Genomic DNA, 15425 nt, shown 5'->3' with positions numbered 1-15425 from the left:
TCCCACTTTGCTGCTTTACCCAATGAAAAGGACAAGGATTGGATTCTGTGCACCAACCGATTTCCAGCAATTGGTACAGGGCCTGGCATCTGGTAGATACTTGGTAAATGTTTACTGAATTAATAAGGTGTTTTTCACAGCAGGGCATCCTTCTTACTAACTCAGGGACCAGGGGAACACATCAGATGTCCCAAACATCAGGCTTCGATGTTTTACCAGCCCAAATGGACTTTTCAACAGGGAACTCTGCTCAATATTATGCAACAACCTAAATGGGAAAAGAATTGAAAAAAAAATAAATACATGTATATGTGTAACTAAATCACACCTGAAGCTAACACAATGTTGTTATTCAACTATACTCCAATATAAAATAAAAAGTTAAAAAAAAAAAAGCCAGTCCAGATTTAAGCAAGAAGGGTTCACCTGCTAGACCAGCAAGTAAGATGCTGCCTGTACTACTTTTTCTATTTGGGTCCAAATTAGGGAATATTCAAGAATACTGAGGAGAGGCTGATAGAATATTTACACTGACTGTGTGAGGGCACCAGAATAGATCTCTCTGGCCTTTCAGCTAGATAAAGGGACTAATTTATGCTACTAACTCCAACTTTTTCGTAATTTCCAAAATGGTTGGGCTTAGAGGTCTCACCTGAAACCAACTTGGTTAATTGCACTTGGGCTTTTTGACTGGTTTAGAAATTCTTATAGAGGACCTCACGCACTTTGCTGTTCAACTGCGCTTAGCTTTCATATTGCATAATGTATAGTGTCTCTATCATGACATACAGCAATTTGAAAGCACTGCCATACATTATTTAAAACATTTCTCAAAGTTAAAGAAGTAATATACAGTGCCCTGGGTCCTCTTCATTTCCTTTACTCCATCAGTTCTTTTTGTCCCCAGAAATCTTCTAAAGGGATTATGAAACCCTGTGGCTTATGGGAGTTTCTGGTGAGTTATCACCATGAATGTTCTTTAATGTTTGTGGATGTGCCCTTTATCAAAGGAGGAAAGATGTGGGTTATGAGGGAGAATGAGGAAGGAAGTCTTAAGAAATGGGGGAGATGTGAGTACAATTTACAATCTGAAAAATACGGTGCCCACCCCATCCCCACATCCATGGGTTCTGCATCCAAGGATTCAACTAACCTCAGATTCAATTTTTTGATCCACGGTTGTTTGACTACATGGGTGTAGAGCCTGAAGACATGGAGGGCCAACTGCGTGTGCATTTAAAATCAGATCTGAGAAACAGTTTGAGGCTGTAATGGTGAAATTGGTAGTCCTTTGTTATAAAATACCCACCTTTGGGTAGACTGCAGTCTCAAATGCCACACAGCCAGGTATGGAGCAAGTCCATTTGATGGAATGGAAGGAGGCCAGTGTATCAAGATGGCACTGTGGCTGGGGGAGGACGCACACCCGCCCCTTCACAGAATGAAGCTCTGGCCAAGAGCCATTATCTTCGTATTCTCTCGAAATCAAATTTATGGACTTCATATAGGGGGAGAAAGAAAAGAAACTGCTCTTGCTGAGCTGTAGTTCATTTAAAGGCTAGATCACTACAGGTCTTATTGGTGAGCAGAGAAAACAAAGTGAAATTCTCAAATCAGTTTTAATTTCGAGAACAACCCTTTTGATCCATGCCTATTATATTGCTACATGCCCCATAGCTGCCATTCTCTTCACCCGATGGAGCGTGACTTTTATGAGGACAGCTTGCCTGCTGAAGCAGACAGAACAGAGGACTTTGAATATGAGGTAAGGTCATTTTCACACCACTTCACGTTTCGTCATGAAGTTATGGTCGAGGTGCTTTGCCTAAGAAAGAAAAGATTCATTAATGTGAGAAATATTTTGTCTGTTATATATCTAAGGTAAGAGCTTTTAAGTATTTGTTTCAGCTGTTTGGCTCTAGTATTTTAAGTATATTGGAAAACACGTGTATAATATAAGCCTGAAAATAAGTTGCTCACGTTTTTGTTGCTTTGTGTAAATAATATTATAGCAGCTACATTTTTTTTCTTCTTTTTGTAATATAAGAGAATTTCCAAGTAGAGTTTGGAAAAGAAATTATATTTAAAACCAACACGGTGTTTACTATTTTCATCCATTGTGTAGTGTTTTGATTTTAATTGATAAACTAAGTTTTATACTATTTTTGTTCTCTTTCACAAATTCAATGTTCTTTTTATTTATGACTCAAGTACCCTAAGGAGCAGTTTCCCTGACTTTCTAGAAAGAGAGATGACCTCATGTCCCTTGTTGTTAAACCATGTTTAGCCTTCACATGGTATATGTTAGAGTATCTGTACTATGATGTGAAACAATTCTAAAAGCCCATCTATTAATTATTTAAAAGCTTTCACAAAAGTTAAAGAATTTATCCTAATATTTCCTCTGCTTCTGCAGTCTATAAATGTTTGACAGGTTTCAGACTACTCTGACATTTGGAAATAAAATAGATTGAGGAGGTAAAGAAGCTTTGGTAAACAGGCAAAGAACCCATGATTATCTGCCCTTTTAATGCTTTAGATGATGTCATACAAGTTCAGCAAAATGTTCTTTTCCATTTTACACCCAGGAAATCCTGAAATTTCTTCCCTTAGGAGGATCTGAAATCAAATAAGGCCGATTCAGTGAAGCTCACCTAAAGCAAATAGACGTTTATTTGAAATCTTCCCCCTGCAAAAGTCATTGCTGGGGATTACAGAAATCATTTCTTTTAAGCCAGAATTTGGAAGGGTGTGCAATGATACCTAGTGTCTGAGTAGATGGTTTTGTTGTTGTTGTTCATGTTAATTTCTTATCCCCTCCTCTCCATTAATTTGATTGAAAAATTTTATTTTATAAATCCACTTAAGTAGTGGTATACACTGAAATATCCATTAAGTTTTGCCCATTCATGCAAAATAAATTACAAAGTTGAGTCACTTACCCAAATAATTCAACATTAAATGATGTTTTTCTTTCAGTTAATTAATTGCTTTGGGTTTGGGGAATGGATCTAGATCACTTTTTTTTATTTAGTTTGGGGCTTAAAGCTTTATTAAAATACATCTGTGTGCTGGGGAGGACATGGGAGAGAGACTTGCTTAGGCTAAGCAGGTTCACAGTAAAAATTCTTATAGTTAATTAGCATATCTTTGACTATTACAATACAGACAGAGATTCTATAGTGCTTACTCTAGCTAAACTACATCCTCTTTTCTGACCAATGTCAATCCCTAATAGAGGCCAGCATCAGTGTGGTGACAGTGGTAAAACTCAGACAGGTCTTCTGCAGCCTGTAATCTCAACTAATCACACCGCCATAGTCATTACTTTGCTGTCAGCTGTGATTCTCTTGCTGAAGGCACTTTTCTGAGTTATTGAAATAAAGAATGTTCCTGTGAAATTTAAATAAGGAAGAAGTTACGGTGACAGGTTTCAGTTGTGAGAAAGGATACATTTGAGAATATCTGCGTGGCTAAAAGTGGGGGTGAATGCATTGGGGAATACCCCAAGGATAATTGACCAAGTTTAGGAGAGAATGATTCTAGTACACCTCAGTCTGCTACATTAATGTGGCACAGTGCCACACGCCATCGTTCTTGTCTGCATCCGATGAGACTGTGAGATCTAGTCAGTCCACTGCTATCAACAGAGCTGACTGTGGACACCATATTAAGTGGGGGGATATTTAGAAATGCTGCCTTTACACACTATTATACTTAGAAGCAGACTGGTCAAGTGTTTCTGTGACTGACTCAGATGACCCCAGCTCCTCCAGGAACTCTGTTATAAGCCAGTAGCTTTGGGGATGCAATGGATACAGTGGTCCTTCAGGAAGGACCAGTTTTGTGCCACTTAGGGAATATTTTGGGAAACCGAGGTCTAATGGCCAAACAGAGGACTTCATCTCAGAAAGAGATACTCATTTCTCTTCAACCTAAACATGAAAACACATCAGTAGACAATCAGGGAACTAGAGGCAGGACTCCTTTCCATCTGCTTTCATTCAGTTGTACCATAAATATTTAAGGAGCAGTCAAAAAATATGCCAGTTTCTTATCTAAGTTTGGAATTGATGAAGCCTCTGCCCTGGTGGAGGTTAACCTTTAGGAAAGAGAGATGGACAGGAAACAGGTAAGTAAAGACATGTTATATCAGATGGTGATTAAGTGCCAGTGGACAACAAGCAGCGTGGGTACCAGAGAGAGGAAATGCATGGTGTTGGGACAAGGTGTTCCTCTCTTCTTATACAGGGTGATCACGGAGGGCCACTCTCTTGAGAGACCTGAAGAGCCTAAGAGAGCTTGAGCCTTGTGGATTCTGAGAGAGGAGCTTTCCAGGTAGCACACCAGGTCCGGAAGCAGGACCGCCGCACCTGGTGTGCTCCAGGGACAACAGAGGCCAGTGTGCTCCGGGGGCACGGGCAAGGGGGATGGGCAGCAGTAGGAGGTGAACTCAGAATTAGCTGGGGAAGAGCAGAGCCGGTTCTGCAGCCCTCCAAAGATCCCTCTGCTGCTGAAATGAGCTTTAAGATGGGCAAAGAGAGCCGCCAGCAGAGCAGTGGGAGGCGGGAGAGGGGGATGGGACCTGCTGGTGACAGAGGCAGTGGTCAGGACACAGTCTGGAAGCACAGCATTCATCTTGGCCCGGAGGGCTTTGCCTGTGTGTCTGCACTTCCAATTCCTCGCCTCATGGCTTTACTATAGTTTGTGCTCTGGCGTGTTTTCTTCTTCTGACTTTTTAAAAGCAAAATATCATAGGCCAGAGTGACACACAGCTTCTGGCATCCACTGAAACTAGCATAATAAATATACTCTTAAAAGACAGAAAGAGTACAGAACTGTGTTTCTGAACTTGCTGAAAAGCAAACTACACAACTCTTTCGGCACCTTTTTAAAGCCTATTAACTATCGACTCAGTGAACCAAAGCTGATCTGTCTCTCTTGTGAATACAAATTTAGGGACTTTTATTGACCCAATAGACCAAAACAGATCTGACTATCTTGTAAATAAATATTTAGGGACTCTTTAACACACAGATTATTGCATTGATAGATGGTAACAGCTCCCTTCAGAGCTGTGATAGACAGCAAATGCTTCTTTGGAGATATTATAGTCAATGTGTCACTGCTGTGGTGACTCTGGTGTGTTGGGGACCTCTATGAAATTTTAATGACACCCATATCTCACCATGACCTATCACCACTTTGCCTAAGAAAATTATTTGACTGGGTTTTAAATTGTCCCTCAGTGCTTCAGAAAAGTCTCAGCAGACCAGCCTCTATTAAAAGACTCACAGCTTGAAATTTGATCTTTTTCGAAAACGATGGCACTGTTTTCTAATTAAAAATGATAAAGGATTTTAATTTTATTTTTGAGGAGAAAAATTAAAATATCAAAATTTACACAGCGCTGCCATCATAAGAGTCACGGTGCCGACTCTTGTTTCCACTGAAATACCACCAAGAATTAAGCACTCCTTTTCTGTATTTTCAACTTTGTTCATTTCTTTTTTCCTAGAGCCAGCTAAAGGTTGAAATAAATCATAAATAGCCTTTAGCAAGTCAGAGGCAGATCTGAAATCCAGCGTCTACCAGAATTTAAAGGGAAAGGCTTTGAGAAATATAGAGCTCTTTTGTCCAACTCCTAATAAAGATATGTTTGCTACTGCCGGAGTGCAAGGAAGATGTAGAATTTTCTGAAGCTTTTGCCATCAACTCTCAAAACTCAGCGTAGATAGAGGAGAGGCAGAAAATTTTATTAATAAGAGCAACATTTTGATAGTATAAAACATCATGTCAGCCAAGACAAGCAAGTAATTTAAGCAGCATTTCTGAGCCTGGTGATTTTCATCACTTAGAAATGCTACTTGAAATTGTTTTTATTCCTTCCCCTAAGATCAAGCTAGAGAAACATATCCAACAGCCTGAATCAGGTACACATAAAGTTGCCCTTGTGTGTACATCGTCATCACCATGAAAGGGAATTTAGAAGTTTGCTTGGGGAGGTATTAAAGGTGGAAAAGAAAGACAAGTATGTCAGAGTTCTCTATAATGTTAACTGAAATGCAAACTTGGGCTAGTATCTATAAACAAGAAAGAGCATTTAGCATATTAATTTGCTTCCTCTTGGCAATTCTTAGGCAAAGCATAAGTAAACCCTGTGCTATGCTAAGAAGTGTCATTTTGCAAAATTTATTTCCCAGAGCGGGATTCCTGTGAATAAGTGCATAGTGTTTGTGAGAATTTAAGTATATAATCTCTCTCTTACATAGTTAAAGAAGAGAGAATTATGAATCAAGGAGATACTCATTCAAAAAAATAGATAACAAGAGGATAAGCATTAGTGTGATTTTAATCATATCTTTTTGAGCGGTTTCATGATTTGTGAGACAGCTTTCAGAAAAATGCCCCTCCTGTGCGTGTGTAGAGCTATGTGGCTCCTTTCTAGGCTGTGAGGACAGAGGCCTTTTCTGCTTGTCCATCATTGCCCCACGTCACCTGTCTCACAGCGGATGCTCAGTGTTTGACGAAGGAATATATGAGGATTCCCATTGCTGTCTGCATGGACCAGCCTTTGAGCAGCACAGTGCCTTTCCACTTTTTTCACGAGGGCATGGGAAAGGAGCTTGAGACCACTGAGGGCAGTTATAACAGATATCCTCTCCCTTTCTAATAGGTATTTGTTCTTTTTTTCCTTTTAAAGTTTGTACTGTTTTACTGACCTCTTCCTACTTACCTTACCCCCTAGCCCCTGGCAACCATTTGTCTGCTCTCCTTGACTTTATTTTGTTTTGTTTAGATTCCACATGAGTGATACCATGCATATTTGTTTTTCCCTATCTAGCTTATTAAACTTAGCATAATGCCTTCAAGGTCCATCCATGTTATCACAAATAGAATGTCCTTCTTTCTCATGACTGAATAATATTCCCTTGTATGTATACAGTGAATATTATATTATATATGTGTGTGTGTATACATAAATGTGACATATATATGTATACACCACATCTTCTTTATCTGTTCATCTATTGACAAACACTTAGATTGTTTCCATATATTGGCCATTGTCAATAAAGGTATTTGTTCTTTATTTCAGGGGTTCTAATTCTAGTGCCATTTTTGTTTCAGTTAAACATTTTTAAGGAAAGGGCTAAATAGGGAGAAACAAAAAGAAATATGTAATGAAATAGATTTTTAATGGTATCCATGAAAATGCATTTCCACTAATCATTAAATAGAATCTCATATTTGGTATAAATTTGATATGTTCTCTAATCCACTCCTATACACAGTTTGAAAGTTCTTCCTCAAAGCATCATTCAGCAAGTTTGTGAAACACTGCAGTGGACAGAGAGCTAACTGAGAGCCTCCCCAAGTAGACAACTCGGAGTCTTACAATCTCCGAGAAATGTATCAAGGAGTGTGAGAAACAGTGATAGCAGGAACGTGTTTGGGTATGCAACATAACTCATAAAGAGACGATGTACCATCCATATGCTGTGGTAGGTATTAGGGAACAGAGAAAATAGTGTGCAGCCTGTGAAAGGGTAGAATCTTCTGAATTTTTAAATTCAATGGATGCTTTATAGTTCACCAATCCCCTTCCTTCCATTCATTAGTCCCATTTTAGAATTATTATTAAAATATCTAAAATAACTTGGTACCACTTACCACTAGGGCAATAAAATCATGCATTTAAAAAATCACCTTAATAACTTTCATTCTTTGGGGAAATGTATTGAATTGGAAACTAAGCTAGATGAAGTGTGAACATATTGTTATTACTTTGAAGAGTTAAGATAAGATGCTGTTCTGTCGGCTTGGAGTTGGTTCAGTAAAGTAATGATGTCAGCATCTTCAGTTCACCACATCAATTTTATCAGATTAAAATCCTAATCATGGAGGCCAAACCAGTCAGCTGTCATATACTGGGGCTTATATATCCAGACTTTCTGTGGCATGTTTCTCCTTTATATCACGACTCTTTCCTCCCTTGTCTAGGACATTCCTCTATCTCCAGGCTACTTCTTGGTCTCCTGGGTCCAGTCCCTAGTCTGTAGTCCATTCTATTCCCCATGTCAGACTAGTCCTTTTCAAATGCACTTCTCATTGGACCACTCCCCTCTCCATCATCTGGTAGGACTCTATTCCTTGAATGAACCCTAACATTCTCTGTCTGGCATTGAAGATCCTTTGTACTGTGTCATCACTCTATTTTTCCAGGCATCTTGGGGGTCAGACTCTAGCAGTGTGCTTTCCTTCCTCTGTGCCATTACTTACGGGCCTCTTTGCTCCTGAAACATCTTTCTCACTCTCCCTTTCCCACCACTGAACTCCCCTACTACCTTCTGTAAGTATTTTTGTCATGATTCCCCGGGTTATAGCTATTTACGTACTTACCTTTTTCTTCTAAATGGTTTTTATTTTTTAACAGAAGTCACCACTTCTAATTATCTTTATATCACCTGGAAAGCCTAGCACATGCCCTGGTTCATTGTGTGTGTGTGGGGTTGGGGGGGAGGGACTCAGCAGCATTTGCTGGATGAGTGAACACAGTATTCCCCATTGCTGCTCCTGTGCTTATTTTATGAGTTCTGAAAACAAATACAAAGGGTTAAATGAAGGGAAGGAAGAAGAGAACTGACGGAGAAGAGAAATTTGAAATAAAGTGTGAAAGTCTTTGTTTTTGCTTTTGTTTTTTTCTCGTAATAACTCAACAAACAGCCCAGTTGTTACAGTAAACAGTTAACATATACTTGTGCCAGATTGTGACAGAAGAAAATTTGGATTTTTTTGGTTGCCTTTCTCACAAGGAAGATGTGCATGTTTTACCCCAAACTTATAAACTGGAGGACCTAGTAAATAAACATGCTAATTTATGTACGTAAAGAATGACTGGGGTTCAGTTTGTGTTAGGATAATCATATGCCCTGGTTCGCCCTAAATTGTCTCCATGTATGAAGAGAATTTCATACATGGAGAATTTGCTGTTCGAATTTAATTATGAATAGCATCCTCTACCACTTTGTCCTTTTGCACAATACATTGTATGGTTGTCCTAGTTTTTTTTTTATTTGTTGCGCCTTAACAGAGGCTGAGATTTTGTAATCCCATTTTACATAATCCTAACACTCCAGGCAGAGATGACTTAGAATTTCCTAATTTGAATACCCTTGTTTACTAAATTGAATGGTTTTCCTAGGTCATGACTTTCTATTAAAAAAAAAAAAGGCCTCTTAAGGAGTGACTAGAAAGAAAATACCACAAAGTTGGAAATGGTCATCAAAGTTACTGTAATTCTTTTAGATTTCTTACTGAAAGAAGTGAGATTAGTATGGCTGTTAATTTGGTCATGTAATTTCATAAAACAAATATAAGGCAAATCTGTCTTTTGCCTCACTGATTATGACAACACTAAACCTTATTTCCTAAGAAAACAGTGAAAAGCAAATTGAACTTTTCAAGTTGGTTATTAAACAATGTAACCAAGAGCACATTTCTTTGACTAGGAATCTAGATATAAAATAAAGATTCCTTACCCTACGTATATGAATTTTATCAAAATGCTGACATTCAGTTTTTGTTTGAAGATACTTGATGATACACACTCAGATGATTTCCTTGCATTACTGAAAGGTGTTTGTGAAAGGTTGTGTTTAAGGTGAACATTTGCATATCAAGTCATATTTTCCCAATGACTCCTATTCTGCTTTCAAAGAACAGTTTTCTTAGGGACAAAGAAAGAAGAGCTGTCTTTTCCAATATAAAGCAAATCACAGATAAGGATTCCAATGCTCCTTTCAGAGGCAATGTGATCAAGTGAAAGGAATCCAGACTAGGAGTCTGGTCTCAGTTCTAGGTATGTTTCTTGAAGGGACTACTTACCTCTTTTTTCAATCATAGCATCCTCACTTGTGAGCTCCGTGGGGCCACCAGTGTCGGTTATGGAATGATTTGTCAGCATCTAGTTCTTCCATGTAATACACAAGCAAAGTGAGAGCAACGCATAGTCAAATCCTTAAAAATTTTACAAATATTTTAACATTTCAAACACATCAACCCACACTTTACGGGTTTTTATAAAGAGAGCACACACACACGTAAAGCTACACATCGTGAGTAGCTCTGGTCTGTACAGACTGCACAATAGTCTGGTCTATTGTTCTAGTTGTCGAAGCTGCACACCTCTCCATATTGTCTCTGGCATTAGCTTTAGTGTCTAGAACAAGTTAACTCACGTACATTTGCCAATTCAGAATGGCAGATGCAGCCGGTAGGCACTAGAAACAAAGGGTTTTATTTAAATAGTGTTTATTTTTTAATTAGAAAAATACAGAAAACAATTCTAGTTTGGATTTTCTTTTCACCAATTTATTATCTCTGAAAAAACTGTTGGAGTCTTTAAAGAGGATGTGTTTTGTGTTGGCATGATCGTTCTCTTTTCTCTCTTAAGATGCTCTAGTTCACAGTCATGTGGTGAGCCCACCATAGATTATTTAATTAGGTAAATTATTACAGGTAAAGGGGAGCCTTGCATGTACAACACAGATGAGCCAAGAATTATGGTAAATCTGATCTACATATGTGAAGTCCAAAATAAAAAATGTAAATATCATTATCTGCAATGGTATTACCTGAGTTAACTGCAGTCAGCTTTTGATGGTTCCCTCTTTATATACATTGTTTTTTTCCTACGACTGAAAATTTACCGTTTGTTGGGTATTTATTTTTCCAGATTTTTCTGGCTATAGTAAAAAGCTACAGTGAACTGCTTTGTACGTGAATCTCTCTGTATTTTTTCCAGCTTTATTGAAATATGGGGTTGGCCAAAAGCTCGTTCATGTTTTTCTGTAAGATCTTACGGAAAAACTCAAACTAAGTTTTTGGCCAATCCAATATAACTGATGTATAACATTGTAGAAATTAAAGATAGCCAACCTGATGACTGATATACGTGCATATATTGCAAAATGATCCCCACAATAAGGTTGTTAATACATCCATCCCCTCACATGGTTACCATTTTCATGTGTGTGGTGAGAAGGGTTAAGATCTACTCCATCATCAGCAACTTTTACATATGTAATACAGTGCTATTAGCTATAGTTAACACGTTGTAAATTAGATCTCCAGAGCTTATTCATCTTACAGCTGGAGGTTTGTAGCTTTGACCCACACCTCCTCATATCCCACAGCCCCAGCTCCTGACAACCACAATTCTATTCTCAGGTTTTGAGTTTGGCTTTTTAAGGTTCCACATATAAGTGAGAACACAGTGTAAGTCTTTCTCTGTCTGACATTTCACTTAGCATGATGCCCTCAAGGTCCATCTATGTTGTTGCAAACAGCAGGATTTCCTTCTTTTTATGGCTGAATAATATTTCATTGTGTGTGTGTGTGTATCGTATGTGGGATATATGTGTGTGTGTGTATATATACACACACACACATATAAAACATCTTATTTATCCATTCAAGGATTGATGGACACAACTAGTTTCCATGTCTTAGCTATTGTGAATAATGGTGAAGTGAACATGGGGGTGCTGATATTTCTTTGATATCTTATTTTTGTTTCCTTTAGGTGTATATCCAGAAGCGGGATTGCTGGATCATTTGGTAGTTCCATTTTTAATTTTTGGAGGAAACTCCACAGTTTTTCATAGTGGCTGTACCAGTTTACATTCCCATTAAGAGTGCACTAGGGTTCCCTTTTCTCCACATCCTTACCAACACATCTGTTATCAGTCTTTTTGACAAGAGCCATTCTAACAAGTATGAAGTGACACATCGTTGTGATTTTGATTTGCATTTTCCTGATGATTAGTGAATTTGAACACTTTTTAATGTACCTGTTGGCCATTTGTATCTCTCCTTTAGGAGAATGTCTATTCAAGTCCTCCACCCCCATATTTATTATTTATTTATTTATTTATTTATTTATTTATTTATTTATTTATTTTTGAATGCTTTGGATCTTTGTTGCTGAGTGCAGGCTTTCTCTAGTTGCTATGAGTGGGGGCTACTCTTCGTTGCGGTGTGCGGGCTTCTCATTGCAGTGGCTTCTCTTTTGGGCTTCTAGGCATGCGACTTCAGCAGTTATGGCATGTGGGCTTAGTTGCTCTGTGACATGTGGGACCGGGGCTTGAACCCGTGTTCCCTGCATTGGCAGGTGGATTCTTAACCACTGTGCCACCAGGGAAGTCCTCTACCCCCGTTTTTAATCAGATTATCTGTGGTTTCGTTGTTGTTGTCTTTGCTGTTGAACTGTATGAGTTTCTATTGCATTTTGGATACTAACCCTTTATATGATGTGTGATTTGCAAATACTTTCTCCCACTGTGTACATTGCCTCTTTATTCTGTGGTTTCTTTTTCTGTGCAGAGGCTTTTTAGTTTGATGTAGACCTACTTAACTATTTTTGCTTTTGTTGCTTGTGCTTTTGGCGTCATATTCAAAAAATAGATGCCAAGACCAATGTCAAGGGGCTTTGTCCTCATGTTTTCTTCTAGGAGTTTTACAGCTTCAGGTCTTATATTTAAGTCTTTAATCCATTTGAAGTTAATTTTGTAAGTGGTATAAGATAGAGACCCAATTTCATTCTTGTGTGTGTGAATACCCAGTTTTCCCAGTATCACTTATCAAAGAGACTATCTTTTCCCTATTGATTATTCTTGGCTCCCTTGTCAAATAATAAGTGACCATAAATGCTTGGGTTTATTTCTAGGCTCTTCACTCTGTTCCACTGGTCTATGTGTCTGTTTTTATAGCAGAGCCACACTATTTTGATCACTATAACTTTGTAATATGGTTTGAAATCAGGAAGTGTGATGCTTCCAGCTTTGTTCTTCTTTCTCAAGATTGATTTGGCTATTTGGGATCTTTTCTGGATCCATACAGATTTTAAGATTTTTTTTCTATTTCTGTGAAAAAGTACCATTGGAATTTTAATAGGGCTTGGCATTAAATTTATGTATGGCTTTGAATAATATGGACATAACAATATTAATTCCTCTGATCCATGAACATGGGATATTTCTCCACCTGTTTGTATCTTTTTCAGTTTCTTTCATAAAAGTCTTATAGTTTTCAGTGTACAGATCTTTCATCACCTCAGTTAAATTTACTCCAAAGAATTTTATTGTTTTGGATATTATTGTGAATAGGATTATTTTCTTTATTTCTTTTTCAGCTATTTCACTGTTAGTATATAGAAATGGAACTATGTTGATCAGCTATGTTGATCTTGTATCTGGAGTCCTCCATGTCCATGGTTCCACATCCACAGATTCAACCATCCATAGATAGTGTAGTATTGTAATACGCATTCATTTTTTAAAAATCCACATGTAAGTGGACTCCTGTAGTTCAAAACTGTGTTGTTCAATGGTCAATTGTATTTCAAGTCCAATGTTGCTTTGTTGATTTTCAATATATCCTTACTGATTTTCAATCTTTCCTTTTTGATTTCTTGTTGATGATCAGTTTATTGTTGAAAGTGAGGTGTTGAATGCCTCTATTATTATATTGTTCTCTATTTTTCACTTCAGGTCTTTTAGTATTTGCTTAATATATGTAAGTGCTCTGATGCTACATATGTTTATTTTTACAATTGTTATATCCTCTTGACAAACTGACCCCTTTATCATTATATAATGACCCGCCTTGTCTATTGTAATGACTTTTGACTTACAGTCTATTTTTTCTGATATAAATGTAGATATTCTTGGTCTCTTTTGGTTTCCACTTGTATGGAGTATCTTTTCCATTCATTTGCTTTGAGCCTTAGTGAGTCTCTTGAGGGCAGCATATAGCTGAATCTTGTTTTTTATCCATCCAGTCACTCTGTGCCTTTTGAATGGAGAATTTAATCTAATTACATTTAGAATAATGATTAATAGGTAAAGACAAATGTAATTTTATTATATGCATTCTTCCTTCTTCCTTCTTTGCTGTCTTTCTTTGTGAGTTGATTATTCACTGACTTTATGAATGGATCTTTAACTTTTAAATATTTGACAAGCATAAGCTATTATTACAGTTATTCACTTAAATAACCACTGGGTCGTGACTTCTGGCCTCTGCACCCTCCTCCATGATGATTGTTTGTTCTCACTTTGGGCTCCCCCATAAGTCTCTAAGTTTCTTCAATGTGGAGGACCTTGTCTTATGCATCTTTGTCTTCCAAGTACCAATCACATAGTAGAATAATTGTGCAATAACTAAATCTTCAATATGCTTGCAGGCTAGCAAATCTAAGGGCATTAAAGCTGAAGTTCTTCAGACATTCTTCTCATCTTTTCATACAGTTGTTTCATTTTTCAAATTAAATATTAGGGGAGATATAATTTTTCTAGTTGAAATTTGAAATTATCATTTACTGTTCTGGTAAATGTGCCTAAAAATATGAAACACACACACATACTCAGTTACCGAAGACCCTAACTCTCCCTTTTCGTTGATTAGTAGAGTGTCTAGAATGTAGTGATGAAGCAAATACATGTTTTGGCTAATTTAAACCCAGAGAAAGATTGTCAACAGTAATAATAATGTTTACAGATAAAACACTGGACAGTAGTATTTTCAAATACAAAAAAATACACCTGTATTCATCATAAATAGAATAGATTAGGAGAATGGGAAGATGAATGTCACAGAGTTGGTGATCAATTTGCACTGAGATATACCGCTTACTTATCTATGGTGTCATATTTTAAATTACCAGATTTCATCTTTTAGGATAGGGCATTTAAGACACTGGGTATTGATGCGAGTTATAGCAGGCACTAATGTGGAACCCAAGCCAAATTGTGAGTTGGAGAAATTATTCACCAGCCAAAGTTAAAATTTGACCCGTCTCACAAACATTCTTTTACCTGTGCTTTCATTTCATTGTTCTTGCCCTCTTATAGATAATTCCCTTTTCATATTTCTGTTTATTTTTCAACAGCAAAATATTGAAAGTTAAATCTGAAACTTTTTTCTTTGCTCTCTAAAACACGTTGAAACCATTTGCTCTTTTACTCTCCTGAGAAGACCAGGTTTTAAAGTCACAGATTCTGCCAGTAGGACGTGAAGGATTCTATAGGAAGCAGTAACAAAACAGGGATTTGCTACAGAATGCTTGCTTTTTAAAAAGTGTGTACTTTTAAAAGAACTGTAAGAACTCTTTCAAATATAAAAAGGTTATAGTAATCAAGACATAATAAGAGAAATTAGAGGTAGAACTTTAAAATAGAAATAAACACATTTGTATAAAGAACAATTAAATAGTTTTGGAAAGAAAAGAATTAAAATTAAGGGAACTTTGATATGATAGAATTTGAACCATAGGAAGGCTGTAGAAGCACATCTGATTTACTTAAGCGAGAAAACTAAAGCCCATGAAGGATAAAGATTCACCTAGCACAGCTAGTTATTAG

General features: G+C 37.3%; 1 protein-coding gene across 3 annotated transcripts in view; it reads left to right on the top strand.

Moving 5' to 3' along the window:
* PDZRN4 (PDZ domain containing ring finger 4) overlaps positions 1 to 15425 on the top strand; it is a 342820-nt gene that overhangs the window by 280771 nt on the left and 46624 nt on the right. For all 3 annotated transcript variants that reach the window (XM_057703938.1, XM_057703939.1, XM_057703940.1), the window contains exon 5: positions 1678 to 1765. In XM_057703938.1, coding sequence (XP_057559921.1) covers positions 1678 to 1765 — 88 coding nt within the window. The remainder of the gene's footprint in view (positions 1 to 1677; positions 1766 to 15425) is intronic.

Source organism: Hippopotamus amphibius, chromosome 12, assembly GCF_030028045.1.
Source record: "Hippopotamus amphibius kiboko isolate mHipAmp2 chromosome 12, mHipAmp2.hap2, whole genome shotgun sequence".
Taxonomy (NCBI): domain Eukaryota; kingdom Metazoa; phylum Chordata; class Mammalia; order Artiodactyla; family Hippopotamidae; genus Hippopotamus; species Hippopotamus amphibius.
Note: the sequence above shows the minus strand (reverse complement) of the source record. Positions and strands in the feature narration are given on the sequence as shown.